At 41.7% G+C, this 21014-nt stretch overlaps 1 protein-coding gene across 12 annotated transcripts in view; it reads right to left on the bottom strand.

The window, feature by feature from the left end:
• Positions 1–21014, bottom strand: part of Ahcyl2 (S-adenosylhomocysteine hydrolase-like 2) — a 143932-nt gene that overhangs the window by 25922 nt on the left and 96996 nt on the right. For all 12 annotated transcript variants that reach the window (XM_011241082.2, NM_021414.6, NM_001171000.2 and 9 more), the window contains 6 exons: positions 15678–15821; positions 15103–15203; positions 7758–7860; positions 5746–5840; positions 2660–2766; positions 155–271 (listed from right to left, as the gene is read on the bottom strand). In XM_011241082.2, coding sequence (XP_011239384.1) covers positions 155–271; positions 2660–2766; positions 5746–5840; positions 7758–7860; positions 15103–15203; positions 15678–15821 — 667 coding nt within the window. The remainder of the gene's footprint in view (positions 1–154; positions 272–2659; positions 2767–5745; positions 5841–7757; positions 7861–15102; positions 15204–15677; positions 15822–21014) is intronic.

Here is a 21014-nt window from a genome sequence, read left to right as displayed (position 1 = left end):
CTTGTAATTGTGAGTGATAGCAACTGAGCTCCAGGTTACACAGTTCTGGGTGTGATGTGGTTAAACATGAAACAGTTCCAGAAATAACTAAAACCAAAGAAGCTGGAACCGTCAGGCAATAACCCAAGACCACCTCAAAGATAGCAGACATTACCCGTCAAGAATAGATTCACGGCAACAGTAGAGGTTATCAAATTTCTGCTTAGTGACTGAGTCATTGACGTTCATGGCGGGAACACACAGCTTCCCAGCTTTGGACAGTTGGTACAGCCTGGGAAGGAAAGAGGCAAGAGGAACATAAAACAGCCAGACATTACAACCTACGATTGGTTTCATGTCTGATCCCTGAAATATACTGATGGACTGAGCATGAAAGAAAAGATATAACTAATTCCATCCTACAAGACAGATACAGAGAAATAGATAATGTATTTCTAGAAGCTGTATCCAGCCTGGCAATAAAGCTCATATTCAAAAAACCATGTAGGGAAAAGCTTTGATCCAACTATGTTTTTTTTTTTTTCCATTTTTTATTAGGTATTTAGCTCATTTACATTTCCAATGCTATACCAAAAGTCCCCCATAGCCACCCATCCCCACTCCCCTACCCACCCACTCCCCTTTTTTTTGGCCCTGGCGTTCCCCTGTACTGGGGCATATAAAGTTTGCGTGTCCAATGGGCCTCTCTTTCCAGTGATGGCCGCCTAGGCCATCTTCCAACTATGTTTTAAGATCTTAATATATTTAATTGCATATAAATCTTTTTCGTTTTTATTTTTAAAGATGGAGACTTCTGTTTTGAGATAGGGTCTTACTGTGGAGTCCTGTCTGGTCTGGAACTCACAGAGATCCACTGGCCTCTGCTGGCATCAAAGGCATGCACTACCATGCCCACTGCAAGACTGAGACTTTAGAAAAGTTACTAGCTTTATTGTATGTGTATGAGTGTTTACTTGAATGCATGTATGTTTAAGGCATGGGTGCCTGGTGAGGCCCAAAGAGGATGTTAGATCTTCTGGAACTTGAGTAACCAACGTTGTGAGATGCCAGGTAGATCCTAGGAACCAACTCTGGGTCCTCTGCAAATGTAGCAAGAGCTCTAAAACCACTGAGCAATCTCTTCCAACCTTCATATAAATTTTATATTCCTTTTTAATAATTAAAAAAAGAAGTAATGTGGGGGCTGGAGAAGTGACTCAGTGGTTGAGAGCGTATTTCCTGCTTGTCCAGAGACTGATCCACGTTGATCCCATCTAGTGGCTTGGCATCACCTGCCACTCTGTCTTCAGGAAACCTAATGCATGCTCTCTCTCTCTCTCTCTCTCTCTCTCTCTCTCTCTCTCTCTCTCTTACACACACACACACAATCTTAAAAATAGCTTTAAAAGAACTAATTTTAAACAATACTTTAAAAAATCCAGCATAATCCTACCATTATTAGTAGTTTCCAATTCATAACAATATACAAACCCATAAAATGCATAGCTATACATACATGAGTTTAAAAACTAAGTCCATTAAAAAGGAGAAGTATTTGTTTTATTAAAAATTCACCTCCTGGGGCTAGGATAAGGCTCAGTGGGTAAGGTCTCTGCCAAACTTGACATTCTGAGCTCAATTTGTGGCTCTAATATGATAAAAAAGAACTAATTTCCACAAGTTGTCTTTTCTTGTGGCATCTACATTTGTGACATGCAAGTATGTGAGCACATATGTACACACATATAAATTTAATAACTTAGCCCATTCTAAGAATCAGAAGGTTGTTGAAAGCTATAGGGCTTTTTGTTTTTTACTTTTATGTGCATTGGTGCTTTCCCTGCCATGTGCGTCCCTATGAAGGCATTGGATCTCCTGGAACAGGAGTTACAGACAGTTGTGAGCTGCCATGTGTGTACTGGGAATTAAACCCGAGTCTTTTGGAAGAGCAGCCAGTGCTCCTAGCCACTAAGCCATCTCTCCATCTCCAAGCTATAGTTTTATATGTTCAAGAGATTGGAAAACATTAAAGCAGTCATGGTGGCATGCTTTTGAGTGAAAGTTTTTTTTCATGCTTTCAATTCTTTTTTTGTTTTGTTTTGTTTTGGAGACAGGGTTTCTCTGTGTAGCCCTGGCTGTCCTGGAACTCACTCTGTAGACCAGGCTGGCCTCGAACTCATTAATCTTCCTGCCTCTGCCTCCCAAGTGCTGGGATTAAAGGCGTGCGCCACCACTGACCGGTGCTTTCAATTCTTTATTGGTGAATACGACTAACAGAAATGGTTCTAGTTTTATCCAAGGCTACTTTGTGATGGAACCCAAAGCCCTGGCTTGCTGTCTGTGAGAGAGGACAAAGGTTATTATCTACTGTGAGTCTCTATCACAGAACAGTGCCTGGCTCATTGTAGTAGCTCAATAAATATTTACCAAAAGAATGTCCCAAAAGAGCAAGCAGTCACTGCACCACAGTGACAAGAAAACATGAGGACCGTACCTGCTTCTTCATCTGAGTTGCTCACCATTTTAGGTTTGCAATTTGTATTGTTAATTAAAATAAATGACTAGCCTTACACTTGTTACCTTATAGAAAAACTTCAATTTTCCACATAATGTAATATGTTCTACAGACATGTGATCATAAGATTCTCTATGTAAGTTAGGGATGACTGTTAAATCTTACCTATGGACTCCAGTAACACTCTCCTCGACTATGCCTTTGATTTTTTTAAACATGTTGGGATACTTTTTATAAATCCAGTGAGTCAGATCTCCTCCATCATCCAGTATCTGCAACAGAAGCACCAGGACTGTCATTTGTCTTGATGAAGCTGTAGGCTTCCCAATTTCCAAGTACCAATGTACAGGTACTTAAAATTTTCCATATAGTTATAAAAAGTAACTTTAAGTCTGAGTAAATACAATAACCTACCAAATAAAAGAGTCATTATACTCTAAGAAAAGAGACGGGGAGAAAGGCCAACTCCGAGTCTCTCAGTCAGAAGACCGACATTATCTACATCATTAAACCACATTGCAGCATATGATTATCTTATGGATAATCAGCTCAGGAGGCCATCAAGACCTCTAGTTCTCAAATACACTGCAGATCTTTAGAAAACTCAATTCTAGCTGCTGATTTTAGTACTTTAAATAAATTCAGCTAAGGTTTAGTTTAAATAAAAGGACAGATAATTAGTCTCCCTTGAAGAACAATGGCTTTTAAACCTGAAGTTGTTAATCTTTTACTTCTCCCAAAGCTCACGCACTCTCCCACCCAATGTCTCAGGCGGCACTGAGGTTTTGCCTAGCTCAACCTCGCACTCTGTATAAGCCAAATTAAAAATAACCAGGGAACCGTGCAGCATGTAGGTGTATAAGCATGCCTCTGAACAGCTCATCACTATTTCAAGTCGAGATTAAAGATAAATACAATGCTGTGCCCACTAGAGCTTCCATCAGCGAGGAAGGTTTCTGAATTATAAGTCAGGCACAAGGCAGTGGCATGTCACCCCTTCAGGACTGTCAAGGGTCTCAGCAGGACTTTTCCAAATTGTTACACCTATCCTGGTCCGTGGCCAAAGAACTCAGTCATCCTCTGCTGGGTTAAGACTTCTTTAAACTTCCAGGATATCAACGCTAAAGTGTCAAAAATGCCATCCTGAAGCCCAGGGCACACAAAACACCCAACCTCAGGTCTATCATCTGATCTTTGCTTCTGCTCCTACTATTACTGTATTTTGTCTGACTCAATCAAATCTTGATTGAGGGTAGGGACCAAGGCAGAACTCTCATGAGAACTCTTAGCCTTGCTTACATACCTACAGATAGAATCCCTAAGAACCAATGAATGTTGCCAAGAAATCCAAAAGAGGGGCCAGGGATATAGATGAAGGGTAGAGACCATTTCAATCCCCGCTGCATTCTGCCTCTGGCCCTACTTCCCACCTTCTCTTCTGAGGCAGTATCCTAACCTGGAGCTTATTATTTGGGTTAGACTGGCTGACACTGAGCCCCAGGGCTCTCCCTTTTTCTTAAGCCCCATGCTGTGCTAATGAGTGCCTGCTACCACACCTGGCTTTTATGTGAACTAGGGATCCTAATTCACCTCCTCATGTTTGGGCATCAAGCCTTTACCCAATGAACCATCTCTCCCACCTGACCTGTACCCCCAATCCTCCTGCTGGGATTGATGATAGACATGTGTTACTACACCTGGCTTACACAGTGCTGGGGAGAAAATCCAGGCCTTCATGCAGGCCAGACAAGTACTCTACCAACTGAGCTACTTTCCCTTTTAAACAAAGGTATCTGGCACAGTCAAGGAGTTGCTATTTATAGTACTTATTTAGAGACTGCAGCCTATAAACTGTCCTGTGCTGTCCTACTGCAGAAAGTTCTTGACTTCAGATAATCCTCTTCTTCCTGAGGGTATGATGTAAGGAAAAGTACGGGTTTTGTCCGGTGAACCCTATTTTGTGAGACAACAACTCTTTTGATCCTTGTGCTGTCTCCACTAACGTTTCTAGCAGCTGTGTTGGCTCCACGACTGCAAAGGTTCTGGGTACAATGCCACAGTCCCTGTGTTCATGACTATAAAATTAGCTTTATACCCTAGAGACATGCACCCTGCTTCCCATCATCCTTATTATCTGTCAGTCAGACTCCCTTTTTGTCACCCAAATTTGCAGGAACGAACTGACTCACCTTATATATAGCCACCATCATCCCCTCCCTCCTCAAGCCAGCACTTGGTGCCATGTGACCTGGGCCACATCAGTCAGCAGAAGCTGCTTCTCGGCTGGGCACCATACCCATCTTATGGCCAACAACAGCAAGGAATCATTTCTTCCCCGCTCTTTATCTTTGTGTCTCTGTCTCTCTCTGCTGATTCTCTAATCTCTTCAGAATACTGTAGAAATGTTCGTAGCAGGAAATATATCATATTTTATGCCTATTTCTTTCTCTATGAATATAATTGTGCTTTTAGTATTTAAAAGTAAAAATTTAAGATATAAAGTGTGAGATTCCCCTCCCCCCCACTTGCTTCAAGCATGCTAAACCAGGGTTTCCCCCAGTCCTACATTTAATTTTTTTTTTACTCTTCAGTGCTTGGGACTAAACCAAGGGCTTTACAAATGTCAGGCAAAGCTCTACCACAGAGCTTTATAACTTCTCAGATCTTTTAGATAACGAAGCAAAAATAAAGTAAAAATGAAGAACCCTAAACTTTTGCATCATCTTTTATAAAATAAAAAGAAGAAATCTGCACTTGAAAGTGCTCCAAGCATACTAAGAACTCAGTGTGTAGATTCTAGGTTCCTAAGTGTCTCTGGATCCACAAGTCGGCTGTGCTTTCCATGTCTGTTTGTTGTGATTATCATACTGTTACTGGAGCAACTGTGAAAAGGGGACAGAAAGGTGTCACTTCTGCATTTTAGTCAGTCATGTGTGATTCCTGGGTATCGTTTTAATGTTACTGATAAATGCAAAAGCTTTCTGGCTGGTCTCGAACTCATGACCTGGCTGTCTTGGCTTCCCAAATGTGGGTTACAGATGCATACCACCACACTGAGCTAAGTAAGATTCTTTGCTGTTATAAAGTTCAGTATCTAGAGGTATCCTAAGAAGACTCCCTGAACTTTGCTGGATACCCGTGTACACTGGACAGGGATGGATCCACTTTCCTTTCTTTTCTTGGGAAAGCCCGACCCCGTCTTTCCCATCATCAGCTCTCTCCTCATGAACTGCATTCAGACTCTGACCCACCATGTTTGGCTGCCAGCCCTCCACATTCACGCATCTGTCAATGCACCACCAAAAGTCATCTTCTGATTCTCCTTTCCAGGCAAAGACGGGAAACCCTAAGAATAATCAAAAGAACAGAGGAAAACTGTTACATGCTATAAAAGGGACAATTCTAAATGATTTCCTTTTGCTCTAGTCTTTGGATTAACTTCTTTCACTGGTTAATATTGCCTTCAAGTCCCCTTATCCATACATTTTCCTGTAGGGCTATTCTGCTCTTCTTGGCTCAAAGGACAAGCAGCAAGAATGTAAGAGTTGCTAAAAATAGGACTATTGGAGGGAAAAGAGGAAACCAGAAATACGTTCTTGGTCCATTCAAGCTGGCAGTCTCATCATCTCCCAAGCCCACTTGTTTTCCTTCTATCAGGATCTCCACATGCTTCACAGGGAAACTCTGACCTACTGAAGTGCCTGCTCCACATCACAGCCTAGTCAAATGTCATGTACACTCTGCAGGCTGCTTAACTGAGCTGGGTGAGAACCAAATGAATCTCAAGTTTCTAATCTATCGGTTTAGATTTATGTATTACTGAACATAGGTTTATCTATTTTTGTAGTGTTGGGGAATGAAGTTGAATTCACAGAGTACACTAAACCAGTGCTCTATCACTGAACTTCATCCCTAGCCCAACTTATTCATTCATTCACTCATTCATTCATTCACTCATTATTTATTCATGCAGGTAGTTTTGAGACCTCTTACCATGGATTCCAGGCCATCCTCAAACTTGTGGCCATTCTCATGTCTCAGCCTTCTGAGGGCTGTGTTGGCAGGTGTGAGCCATGTCTGGGATTGCAGGTGTGAGCCATGGCTGTGATAGCAGGTGTGAGCCATGGCTGTGATAACAGGTGTGAGCCATGGCTGTGATGGCAGGTGTGAGCCATGGCTGTGATGACAGGTGTGAGCCATGGCTGTGATGACAGGTGTGAGCCATGGCTGTGATGCCAGGTATGAGCCATGGCTGTGATGCCAGGTGTGAGCCATGATCTCCAATTTTCTTTTTGAAAATTTTTATTTTGAGACAAGATCTACTACATTCTCCAAGCAAGTCCTGAACTATGGTACTTTGGTCTCAACCTTCCTACAAAGCTGGGATGACAGAGATGTCACTGTGCCTGGCCTCAAATATGGGTTTAGCAGATATGACATTTTATCAAACCAGTCTTTTAATTATCATTTATGTAAGTATATAACCTTTTCTATCACAATATAAGGTTGTGAGAGCAAAGATACTTTTAATTGTCAATAGTCATGTGCTAGGAAAAAAAGACAAAGAAATACATGCCTGCTTACAATTCACTGGATATATACTTAATATTTTTATAATTTTCTATCATATATAAGGAGTAAATTTTTATAAATTAATTCAAGAACTAATGAAATATCAAGAGTACTAGTCACAGGAGAGAGATGTGTGTTCTGTAGGCTTTTCCTGGTATCTCCCAAGATCTCAGAAGTAGTTTTGGTACCAAACTGTGTATTACACAGAGGGAAAAGAGAAAGCTGACAGAATCCAAATTTTTCTTTCTTTTTGTCCTTCAAGCATTAGTGGACACTTTAATCAATTAATCTGCCAGGCCAAGTCTTTTTTACTGCTGAAGCAGACAAACTAAACATTAAAGCAGGGCAAGCCATTTACTGGAAAACCTGCAGGAACTGGAAAACCCTGCACAAACTATGGCTCCGGTGTTCCATATTACCGTGAGTGGTGAGTAGTGTTCACTGGTGGTCTCTTTGTGAATGGAAGCAGTGTGACTAGAACATGAGACACGGGCAGCTATTTGCCAACTGTAAAGACCAGTTAACTAAATCATGTTTGAGTAAAGAAGTCCTCCAAGAGAACAAATCAACAGGATCCATTGCTTCAAAGGCAGCTGCCTTACAGCCAATCTTCCTTAAAGATTTGCGTTGAAACACTGGAACTTCTTGAAGACTTATCTAAGATAAAGACAGAACAGAGCCCAACTCTTACCACTTTCTGCGAGAGCAGCAGCCACTTCATTGAGGGTGGAGTAGATGTTGCAGGCAGCCCATCGGCACTGTGCCCCCAGAGCACCCAGTGTCTCCATAAGCACCTGTGTTAAAGAGTGGGGAGACAACCAAGCCTGCATCACACACCTGCTTAAGACTTAGTTTATCTTCTGTTAAAGACAGGGTCTCACGTAGCTGGGCACTCTTGCTCCACCTCCTTTCACTTCTCCAGCATTGCAATTACAGCCATGCACACCACTCCTGTCTGTGCTTCTGTCTCTATACATCTTGATACAACACATCAAGAGTAAACTAGGCCAAGTATTTCAAGTTGTATTTTATAGAACAGCTTCAGTATTTTCAACACAGGGCAGAGAAGTAGGCTCCAGTAAGCTGACTCTATACTTTCCCCAGTTAAGAGTAATTACGAATTTCAGAGAAAAAAATTTTGTATCAAAATACAGACATACAGTTTTGGATCTCTTTCCGATACATAAAGTACGACAGTTCCAACGTGAAAAGATTACATAATGCTGGGGATGCAGAGTGTTTGCCTTGTATACAGGAAGCCCTGGATTAGATTCCCAGCACCTAATCAAACCAGGCATAGTGGCACAGGCCTAGAATCCAGCACTGGCTAAGTGGAGGGAAGAGAACCAGATGGTCAAAGTCATCTTTCAAAGTTTGAGGTCAATTTGGAGTACAAGCCCTGATGTAGACTGGGACTGTTTCATTCTTGGCAAAGCATGGAAGGAAATGGTAGTTGCATATATAAGGGTAAGAAAAATTTGCGAAAATTTAAACTGAAGGCCAAATGTAGAAAGGAAGTGTGTAATTTGGAATTCTGCATTGCTCCTACTAGACACAAGCTTTCATACTCACAGGCAAGGAAGGTCCCTTCCAAGAGCACCTGCCGAGTACTCACAAGAAAAGCTAGAGTCAAGGGGCTGACTGCCAATACACTAGTCTCTCTCACAGAAAGCAAAAGCCTTAAGTAACAGAAGTTTAGCAATCATGTCTGCATTAAGAGCCATGCAAAAACTCTTCATGGGGGACAGGAAAGCAAAACTGGAAGATTCACAGGGACTGTCCAGAGCTCAGGGTAGGTCACTATTTATAATACTATAAAAGATCCATTACTTCTCTCTTTTTCCACAAAAGACAAGAAAGTATCTTCTGCTAGACTTACCAACTAAAAGAAAAAAATTGGCAGCTATAGAAAGCAACAGAGACACTAGGAAAGCCCTCCCCTCACAGATGCCTGCTTAATACTAAGCAGTCAATACTGACTGGATCAGAAGATTCAAGACCCTCACTTACCCTCACCAAGAAGGCGAGCCCTACCACAAAACAACAGTCAATGGCTTCAGGTAAGGCAGGCCCCTCTGTGGCATACTGGTGTTCAAGTAGCTGAAAGCTGAGGGCAAAGTAGAAAACACCAGGGAAATAACCTATAATCAATCAGTCTGAGTAACCTATCATCTTCAGTCCACTGCTGAAGAAACCTGAAGCCTATAGTGCTCAACCCAGCTGAAATTCCAGGCAGTTCACGACTCTGATGGAAATGAAAAACTCATCAAAGCTTTTTAAGATGTGAAAACAAAAGCTAGAAGTTCATTTGCTTAGCATCTTGAAGCGCTGGATTTGACCTTCAGCGCTCAGTAAATTAGGTGTGGTGGCACGTGCCTGTAATCCCAGCACTCAGAGGAACCCAACTAGAAATCCAAGGTCATCCCTAGCTACATGGAGATTTCCAATTCAAGGGAAGCTTGGATTAAGTGAGGCTGTCTCCAAGAAAGCAAAACAAAAGCTATGATTAATAACATGTTTATGTTAATAAAAAGATAACAATATTCACAAACAGGGAAGTTAACAGAGATAGAAACTATAAAAACAAGTGAAATACAATGCCAGAAACAAACAGACAAAAAAAAAAAAAAAAAAAAAAAAAAAAAGATCACAACATAATGAAAAGCCATGTAAGGTTCTAAGAATCCTTAGTCTTTCTAGACTGGGCACTTTCAAGGACAGTTAGTCACCTTAAAGACAGCAGAAGAGAAATTACAAACTAAAACACAAAGAGCAAAGGAGAGTAGGGAAACAAAACCAAACAAACTGAACAGACCAGCCACGATGAATGGGATATTATCAAATGATCTGACACATGTCACTGAAGTTCCCAAAAGTAAAGACAGAGAGAACAGAGCAAAGCAAATCCATTTAGAGTTAGTGAGCAGTCACTTTCCAAAATTAACAAAAGAGGATCCAGGAACAAGAGCTGAATAGTGCCAAGGTCCACTGAAAGTAGCCCCTGTGAGTTCCTTCAAAAAGGTCTTATTCCAAGGCGTGTATGGGAAGAGTGGATAGGAGTAGATCATGATGTACCAGAAACAAGGAAAAATACTTGAGGAATGAAAAGAAAGGCCAAATGACAAAGACAAAGGCTGGGACGAGACTCAGTCAGGAAAGTGCTGGCTTGCAAGCATGAGGACCCAAGTTTAATCTCCAAGATCTTCATGTAAAACAAAATTAAGGGGGAAAGGCTGATGACAGCAGACTGCTGAAGCTTGTTGCCTGCTTGGAGAGCACCAGGCTAGTGAAGAGACCCCATTTCAAACAAAGTGGATGACTATTAGGGAAAAGGACAGCTGATTTTATTCTCTGACTGTATACACAGGCACAAATGAACACACAGACACACACAACACACACACAAATTTTAAAGTGGGCTGGAGGGGTATCTCAGCAGGTAAAGTGCAAGGAGGGCCTGAGTACGGATGCCCAGCACACATGTAGAAAGCTGGCACAGTGGACCGTGCCTGTAATCCCAATGGTGTGTGCCTGGATTCCAGCACCGGGAGGTGGTGACGGGAGGGCCCTGAGGCTTGCTGGCCAGATAGACAGCTATTCGAGCCAAATCAGTGAGCTCTAGATTCAGCTGGAGTATGCCTAAAAAAATAAGATGGAATGTGACTGAGGGAGACAACTGAGGTTGACTTCTAGCCTCCACATGCATACACACATATATGAACACAAACAGAAACCCTCTCCCTGCCCCACATACATGGGGGCAAGGAGAGAAAGAGAGAAAGAAACAATTTTTAAAAATAAGCCATAGAAACCACATTTGGGGCATCTTTTGGACAAACTGAGGATAAAATAAGCATTAAAATATTGAAAATAGTAGATTATAACTCATTAAGTAAGAACAGGAAACAATGGGTTGGGCACGGAAAAAATGCTGAAGGAATGTCGTTAACTCAAGTATAACTTTCGACCTTAATGAGACTAAGAACCTGCATTCAAAAATGTTCAAGTGTGGTGTCGCGTATACTTATAATCTTGCTCTCAGGAGGCAGGAAGAAGTTTAGTTTAAGGATAGCTTGGGATACACAGACAATTCCAAGCTACTTTGGGTTACATACATAGTGAGACCATCTAGAAAAATTAAAAACAAGGTACCACCAAGATGGCTCAAAAGGTAAATTCCTTGGCTGCTAAGCCTGAAGAGGGTTTTGGATACCCTGAAACTGGAGTTATAGGCCATTGTGAGCCCTCCAGCATGTGCTGAAAAACAAACTCTGGTCTTCTGCAAGAGTAGCAAGCACTCTTAACTGCTGAGCCTTGTCTCTCCAGTTCCTTGACTTAAATTTATTATAATTTAGTAGCAACAGCAATGAAATTAGGTTAGAAGACCCAACTAAGAAATGATTAACTACATACTAGAGGGGACATAGGAGACTCCTCCCTTTTTCCTCCTTGTTTCTTTTGGGAGGGGCTGGGTCTTATGTAACCCAATAGCCCAGGCTGGGCACAAGCTAGTTCACTAGGTAGTGGAGAATGACCCCGAACTTGTAATATTCTTGCCAGCCTTTCTAGAGCTGGGACCACAGGAACGCACCACCATGTTGGGTTTAATGGTGGTGGGGATCAAACTCACGGCTTTGTGGTGCTAGGCAAGCACTCAGTTAACTAAGCTACATCTCTAGCCCTCAGCCTTTATATTTCTATATTATATAGAGGTAATATTAGATTATTATATAATTAATGCAAACATAGTTAGAAAAATTACAGAGATTAAAAAAAATTAGGATAGAAATAATAAAATGATATTAAATTGGTAAATTAATAATAATTCATTCATTCAGGAAAATAGTCTGAGATAAAAACAAACTAGATATAACTTAGCAACATGATCCAGTACGTAGAGGACTTCCTATTTTAAGCTATCACACTGAATTCTCATGTGAGAAGCGTAGGAAAGATTTTAAGCATGCTTTGCCTCAATTCATTAATCTGTAGCTCCAAAAAGAAATTAAATTTTAATTTATTGTGTTAATTTTAGGAATTCAGGGTATCCTTTTCCTCAGAGCCATTTAACTCAGCAGTCTCAGAGGGAATTCAGATGCTATCTGTCTCCATGGAATCTCTGTCTGCCCTTCATTAACAATGTGACCATGTGAGTGAGTGCTGAGGGACAGTCTCTTCCAAGTTGACTGACGTGCCGGGGATAAAGCTCAGTGATAGGAATGCCTGTCCAGTCTGTGTAAGGCCCTGGGTTCAGTCTCCTGCACTGAAAAACAAACAACTTAACTAACTAACTGGGTCTGGTACACGTTTCTGAAATCCCAACACTCAGGAAAGAGGCAGGAAGATCAGGTGTTTGACCAATACCAACTTCATCTGCTACGTAGCAATGTCAGCTTGAAAAGGCTGGTTCACTGGGTAAAGTGCTTGTTGTGCAAGCATGGAGGCCTGCATTCTGATCACCAACCCCCATGTACAAGCTGGGTGCCATGGAGTGCCTCTGTGAGCCTGCTGATAGGGGAGCAGGGACAAGTGTATCTCTGAGGCTTTCTGGCCAGCCACTCCAGCCAATCAGTAAGCTGCAGGTTCAATGAGATCTCTCTCTCTCTCTTTCTCTGTTTTGTTTGTTTGTTTTTTGTTTTGTTTTGTTTTGAGACAGGGTTTCTCTGTGTAGCCTTGGCTGTCCTGGAACTCACTCTGTACACCAGGCTGGCCTCAATCTCAGAAATTCACCTGCCTTTGCCTCCCAAGTGGTGGGATTAAAGGTGTGTGCCACCACTGCCTGGTGAGAAACCCTTCTCAAAAAATAAGATGATAGTGACTGAAGATCCCCACCTCTGGCCTCTACAAACACACACACACACACACACACACACACACACACACACACAGAGAGAGAGAGCGCACAGAACAAAGACAGAGCGAGCACATGCACACTAGCTAGTTTTTGCATGGTGGCATATACCACCCATAATACCCATAATTCTAGCATCTGGGAGATTGAGACAGGAGATCATGAGTTCAAGACCAGCCTCAGCTACCCAGCAGTTTTGAGGCCCATCTGGGCTACATGAGACCCTGTCTTAGAAGAAAGAGACGGGGAGAAGGAAGATGACTTAAATCTTACAAGTCCCATAAAAAGTGCTAGAATGTTTTCAATACACCACTTTTCCTTTGGATCTCAATGTATTTGGAACTCCAAACCTACTACATTTTGGATGACAACTCAAAAGAAGAGATGTAGAGTACTATAGGACTACTTAGTTTGCCACAGTGATTGTCGGGGGAAGAAAGGCCAGGGATCTGAAACAATGAAGATTAGGATATCCACTTACAAGAAAAAACTGCTGATCTGGAATAAACTTCATTTGTCCTAATGAAAGTTCACATGGGTGAAAATCCTAACTTAAAATTATTTGGTCTTAGAGACTATCAGTACTGACAGAAGTATTTTTTATAGTTTCAGTAACAGTCCTTCTAGGAATGCAACAATTGTATCAGTGAATAGAGAATGCTGACTTTTCACTGTGGTTGTCAGGAGTTGGAAAGAGTTGCTTTTCCTTTCATAAAATCAATGAAAATGTTGTTTTAATATTCTGGACATAATGTCAGGCATGGTGGTGCATGTCTATAATTACAGTACTCAGGAGACAGAAGGATTAAACATTCAAGCTAGCTTTAGCTAAAATAGCAAGTTAGAAACCAGTAGAGGCTACATGAGATACCGTCACACACAAGAAAATGAGCAAGCCGGGCGTGGTGGCACATGCCTTTAATCCCAGCACTTGGGAGGCAGAAGTAGGCGGATTTCTGAGTTCGAGGCCAGCCTGGTCTACAGAGTGAGTTCCAGGACAGCCAGGGCTGCACAGAGAAACCCTATCTCAAAAAACAAAAACAAACAAACAAACAAAAAGAAACGAGCAAAAAACAGGATCTGGAGAGATGGCTCAACAGTTGAGAGCAGAGTTTGGTTCTCAGCACCACAGTCTATAATGCCATTTCTAGAGTGTCCAGTGCTCTCTTCTGGCCTCTGCAGGCTCTATAGCACATGAACACCTACATACTCACAAGCAAAACACTCATTCACATAAGACAATCCCCTACATTTCCATCTATATTAGTTAGTACAGATATCAGACTATTATAGTGTTGCTTAAGCGTTTATATATTGAAATATATTTTTATTATAAATTACTTTTTATTTCTCCCTATTATAGTTTTGATTTTATATTAAAAATTTTAAATTTCATATAACATATAGATTATGGTGTATCTAAGTTCTACCTCAGAATAATTCAGGGGCATTGAAAGTACCTTGCTTATAAATAGGAGCTAACTCCACTGAGTGGAGCAATCTCTGGTCTAAGGCAGTCATGGGGAGTTTAGTCCCTTCTTAGAACTAGTCCAGCAGGGGCATGTAACCAGTCCTGCTCATGGCATGCTGGACTGTCCTGCAGGACCTCAGCGAAGGTTTCTGGCTCTTAGGAGAGCAGAAGAAGCAGTCCTTCCATAGTGTCCTTGGTGACTATGTAGCTGTAAGCACTTAGTCAGTTTGTATGGAGTGATAAAATGTGGAGACAGTTCTGAAAAAAATCATCAAGCAGTAAAACAGACTCCTCCACCCCAGCCACAGCCTGCCTTCCACACACGGACTTCTGGAAACACAATGTAGTAAGTTCCTATAGGCTGAGGTCAGGTCGAATCAGTTTTCTCTCACTTGCTGCTGAATGCTCTCATGTATACAGTCTCAGAGAGAGGACTCTGGGCAGGCTGATGGAGAAGTAGGAGACAGGAGAAAGCATTCATGGGTTCACCTATACACTCATGATCAAGCTTAGCCTGTGCCCTCCTGGCTGTACAACTCTGACAGATTACTCGAGCATTCGGGCCTCGGTTTCCTTGTTTACAAAATGGAAAAAGGAATACCTGCCTACATAGCATTTTGTGGATTAATGAAATAATGTTGTTAGCTTGGTGCTGGCAGTTGCTGGCATTCAATAACTGGTGCGATTATTACTGTTATTAAGAAAAGCACTCACGGCTGTCTGAGCAGTGATGTGCGTACAACCCACAATTTTGGCTCCAGCCAAAGGCTTTTCTCCTTGGGCTCTCTTCCTTAAAGCCATCAAGGCAGGCATCTCTGAAAAAGTCCAATACAAACATAGAATATTAAACAGAGGGAATAAAAGATGAAAGAAAAAACATAAAAAATATTCATTCAAGTTCTCTTGGTCAGCTTCTGTTAGATGGTGTTCCCGAATGTTCTCTGAGAGGCCTTCAGAGACAAATGCTCCCCAGTCTTATCTTCTATGTGCCAATTCTTAGCCAGGGGTTTCCTCCAGAACCACTGGACTTCACTCCCTCCCCAAAGTGTTTCCCAAGCTCAGGGATGGACATGCAAACTCACACCTATAATCCCAGAATTTGGGAGGCTGAGACAAGAGAATTATCTCGAGTGCAAGGTCAGCCTAGGTTCCAGAACAACACCAATCTCAGACAATTTAATAAACAAAAATGTGATTTAGTATTGCACTGAAATTTGACAAGCCAGATGACCCAGGAGTATTAACATGACAAAATGACACAGGCAGGCAAAAAGGCATTATTTCTTTACCTTGCTCAGCAATTTCAATTTCTCTGCGTCCAAACTCCGCTTGTTTGATGTTCTTGACACAGAAGTCGCTACTTCCCTTAGAGTTCTTTTGCTGCTTGTCCCTGGGGGATGTCTCATCGTCAGAGCTATCTGTATATGAGGCAGCTGGAACACAAATGAAAAAATCAATCAGAAAAAGACTGGCTTCTTCCACAATGGAAAACCAGTGGGGCTTCACTAGTCATTAGCATCATCCGAATTAACACCTCTAGGAAGCTCCTTAATGAAACATGGAGCTGCTTATGCAAGGTACTCCCCACAGTCCAGAAAGGACAAGCCAGAGACCTGCAAAAGGCTTTCTCTCTCTGTAGCATTCATTAGGAATCTAGGACTAACTTTTCCTTTTGAACACAGAGAGATATAATGCTTGAATGTGCAGAGAGGAAAGCTGAACCCAGGAAAGCCACAGTTAAAGTTCCTAAGCAAGCCAGTTATTTACCCTCTCCACCCACCCCCCACCCCCGCTTCCCCTCCCCTTCCCCCACCTGTTGCTTAAATGCCTGAAGTAATTTGCTTTGTAGTACACTAACTGAACAGATAAAACCTAAAAAACAAGAAACTCATGGGAAAGTAATTAAGAACTACACAAAAGGAGTTTGTCTGACATAACAGAGCTGTGCTTCTTCGGACTGGCTCTGCTGAGACAGAACTATTCTTGCAGACCCAATTAGACCCTGACAACGAACTATTCAATGTGCTATCCTCCTTACTGGCCTCCTTAAGAAGGGGTCCTTGGTGTTTCAGATTCCCAAAGCAGCAAAATACTAGCTTTTGGTACATTCAATGCTTTGCTGAGTAATCAACTAGCAATATATACTAGAGCAGTGGCTTTCACCCTTCCTAATGCTGCAGCCCTTTAATACAGTGCCTCATGCTGTGAGAACCCCAACCATAACATTATTTTCATTGCTACTGAAAGAGTAGTAAACTCAGTGCTCCAAGGTATGCTAATCATAAAACAGATAGCGACATTCCTCCACCCACCCCCTTCCTGGGTTCAATTCAAAGAATGGCACCCTGACCGTTACTGGAACCTGCAATGCAAATGTGCTATTGTTAGGGGCTCTTAGAAACTGTCTTGAGAGTTAACAATTACCAGGTATTCCTTGTGACACCTGTGACTTTGTACTTCCTTGTGACTCTTAACTGGTATTTTTGGTATTTTCCAACAACACCCTTCCCACCTCCTTGAGTTGTGGTTTTTTCCTTTAAATACCCCTTTACTCAGCTACTCAGGGCGCCACGGTCCTCTATCCCTGCGTGGTGTATGACCGTGGGCCCGAGAGCGCTCTTGAATAAAAATCCTCTTGCAATTTGCAGCAAGTCTGTTTCTCGTTGGTGGTTTTGGGGTGTCGCCTCTCCTGAGTCAGAACGTGGGGGAGTCCTCACGTTGTGGGTCTTTCACTACTTCACAATTGTCATTTTGAAACTATTATGAATCTGATCTTTCTGATGGTTCTCAGGTGAGCTCTTGTAAGAGTTGTTTGACCCCCAAATGGGTCTCGACCCACAGGTTGAGAACCACTGCAGTGGAGGGTGAAAGGGCCACACTTGATTGTGGCCAACAGACAGTTACTGACACTGAATTCACAGCCTTAGTCGAGATCTTTTTCGTCTTCATATTTGCTAATCATTTACTAGATAATCTGAAGCTATTTCTTTCTTGATCTTTGTACAAGAGGGTAGTTCTTTCTAATCCTGGCAGTTTGGGGAGAATAGAGGACATAAAACATGGCCTATAGCATACATCTCTCAGTGCAGTTAGCACTGCCATTAGTTCTAGGGGGAGAAAATTGCAAAAGCTCAGAGTTCCTGAGGGCCAAGTGCCCTGATCTACTTACATCTAGAGCATTAAAGCATTTCTGGGATTTCTTAGCAGAGGGGCTGAGTAGGGGTTGGAGGGCAGACTGTAAAAGGCAAGTCCGACCTTGCCCAGTTAATCAGGCACAGTGCTGCATACTGTGGGGTCAGCAGGGGCTTGAAGATCTCTCCTGGCTCTGGAAAATTGCCTTAGAGCAAAGTCCTAACATGAGGGCACAGGAATGATTGTGTGCACAAAGGGAGGCGAAGGAATTAGTAAATCCCCAAAGGACTTTTGTTCTTATAAAGAACTAATCTGTACAAAAACTTTTTGGTTCCTCTCCTAGGGTAAGAGAGCTCAAAGTACTTTTGGCAACAGAGCTAGAAATAGTTTTCTGGACTATGATAGAGTTTAGGAATCACAGGCTTAGGAACCATGAGAGAAAAATGACAACAGCCTCCCCAATCCTGATCCAAATTTATGTAGAAATTGAATTTGAAAAAAAGAGTTTAAGCTCAGAATAATTCAAAGTTTCAAATCTTTTCTCCAGAACCATGATGGCTTTTGTGCCTTTAGTAGTAAACACTGATCAGCAAGAACACCTTTAGTCCCAGGTCTTGGGTTTGCTGTAGTGACTAGAGAGGCTGAGACTGGAGCCCCTCCTCTAACCCAGAATAGTCCCCCTTCCTAAACCTTCTCAGCTCTGAAGGAGGAGTCAGGAGTGGGAGGAAAGCAAACCGAAACAAAACAAAGCAATGCTCCTTTAAGAGAAGCACCCCAATTTTAACTGTTCCTTGTTTAGTTCTGCTTTGTTTGTTTTTCAGACAGGAGCTCCGCATGCAGCCCTGGCTGTCCTGGAACTAGCTATGTACACCAGGCTGGTCTTAAAGTAAGAGAGACTTTCCTGCCTCTGTCTCCCAAGTGCTGGGATTAAAGATGAGTAAGTATCTCAACACCTTAGCTTCAATTTCTGTGGTTGGCCTTTTGTTTCCAAATGAAAAAATAAAATGGTTACATCATTTCCTTATTTTAAAGCTGAGAAAACTAATATTTTACTTTCTTTTTTTTTAATATTTATTTATTTATTATATGTAAGTACACTGTAGCTGTCCTCAGACACTCCAGAAGAGGGAGTCAGATCTTGTTATGGATGGTTGTGAGCCACCATGTGGTTGCTGGGATTTGAACTCCTGACCTTCGGAAGAGCAGTCGGGTGCTCTTACCCACTGAGCCATCTCACCAGCCCTACTTTCTTTTTAAACGGAGTCTCACTATGTAGCCCTAGCTATCTTAGAACTTGCTATGTAGATTACCTTGACCTCAAGCTCACAAAGGTTTGCCTGCCTCTGCTTCAGGTGCTCGTGGCATGTGTGCCACCATGTGCACTGGGCTTTATCTTCTTAATAGCAGTCAGGAATGCTTTTGTTCCCCAAAGGTTTTTTTTTTTTTTTTCCCCAGTCTTCTTTCCAGAGCTAGCATTGGCAAGTACAAAAGGCAGCGACTACACTGTTGTAATTCATGGCTGCACAAGTGTCGGGCCCAGACCGAGAGAAGGGTTTCTGTGAGCATGGTAGAAACTTTATTCAACTAATATGGTAAGCATCTATTTAGTTTTGAACACACTTATTTCTGCCACCTTTACTTTTTTTAAATAATTCATGCTATGCTGTCCAGATTGACCTGGAACTCTCTAAGTGGCACAGACTGGCCTTGAATTTGCCTGCTACGGCATTCTGAAGCTTCTAAAAATATCTGTAATTATCAGTATACTCTGCAGCTCAGTCACTAACAGCGAGCAGTGGTGCAGTGTTAGTGGTACAGTGCTGAGCACAGCTGCCTTTCAAAAAGGAAGAAATCCACCACCTACTAGAGGATCTAGCTTCATTCCCAGGTTACTGAATGTCCAATTTTCAATTACCCTAATATAAAACAGGGAGCATAATAGATCCCTTCCTCCACAGGCTCACCCTTTCTCTAAACTACCACTAATAAAAAATTGTACAAGGAAATGAGATAATATCTAAAATGTTTCCGTCTTTAGGCAGAAAAGATTACCTACAAAGTACAATACCGTTTTACTATGGGATGTTCTCCTTTAACTTTCAAGAACCAAGGCATAACTTGATGAATTACTAATCCACAGCTCATCTCACTGCATACATGCAACACAGGCACACATGCAATACATGCATACATGCACAGGATCACGCATGCGTGTACACTGCACCTGATTTCCTGTTCTCTCCCGGCACCTGTGAGACTTGTTAGGAAGCAAGCAGCCCGAATTCTGATTGAATTAGTCCTATTAAATTAATTAAAGTCAGATGGCTCCCCTTGGGCCCAATCTATTTATTTGTTAGTGGAAATAACAGTCGGGACCCATGTTTGACTGTGAATGGATTGTACTAATGAATGACTTCAGAAGTATGAGAGAAGTTATGATAGCTGCCCAATGCAAACAAACACAATTTGAAAAAAAAAATCTAAAAGTATCTCAAAATGTCTAAATGCTAGTTAAAAGTAAAGTACTTCATCCTTTCTCATCTGTAACTGATTCACTCACTGTAAGGATAACACTTGCATAAATGGTAATGCTGATTCTGGTCTAAACATGAAGAAGAAGTTATTTTGTTCATTTGCTTTTATGAGTTTTGTTGCTTAAGAGAAGAGTTTTATATTTTAAAAGTGTTGCCAGGAGGCAGAGATGGGCAGAGCCTTGTATACTAAGTAAGACAGCAAGGCATGTAGAGATATTGCCTCAAAAATGTTAACAATAAATAAATGAAAAGTACTGAGTTCATGGAAATAATGCTTCCTAGAGATTAGGTCAGAAAATATTGTGAATACTACATGTATAGACACTATTTTTGAAAACATAATCCAGAATGTATCCAAATGAGCATACCCAGGTTAGTAGATTATCCTAAAAAGATAGGGACTAAAAATGGTGAGTTTTATTTCTAAGTAAAACATTTAAGTCCTAGAGATTATGTAAGGGCTTAAGCTGATGGGGAAATAAATAACTAGATAAGCCAGGTGACCCTGTCATTTAAATGTTCTCTATGAGGCCAGATGGACATTTGCCACACAGATGACAATTCCAGCATCCACCACATATCTCTACTTTTTGCTCCAAAACCAAGCGTTGTGATTTCCAGCTCCTGATTTTACTATCCATCAGTGGATACAGTAGGCTGACGACTTTGTTTCCCCAGCATAAGCCTGCTGTGCAGACACTAGTTCTGAAGGAGACCCTCTCCTTGTACAACATTCTCATTGTAGATTGACGGTTAGGGTAAATGTAGGTCAGGTTGCAAAAGTCATCTCTCTTTCTCCAGTTTTCCTCAACCTTACAGTAAATATTAGCACCTACTATGACCCAAATACTGTTTGACGTGTTAAGACACACACCTGTGATACAGACACACCTGAGGTAGAGACAAGCAAGGCTCTCATGATCATGGAATACAAACTTGTATTTGTACCTGCATGTATAG

The sequence above is a fragment of the Mus musculus genome, chromosome 6 (genome assembly GCF_000001635.26).
Source record: "Mus musculus strain C57BL/6J chromosome 6, GRCm38.p6 C57BL/6J".
Classification (NCBI taxonomy): domain Eukaryota; kingdom Metazoa; phylum Chordata; class Mammalia; order Rodentia; family Muridae; genus Mus; species Mus musculus.
Note: the sequence above shows the minus strand (reverse complement) of the source record. Positions and strands in the feature narration are given on the sequence as shown.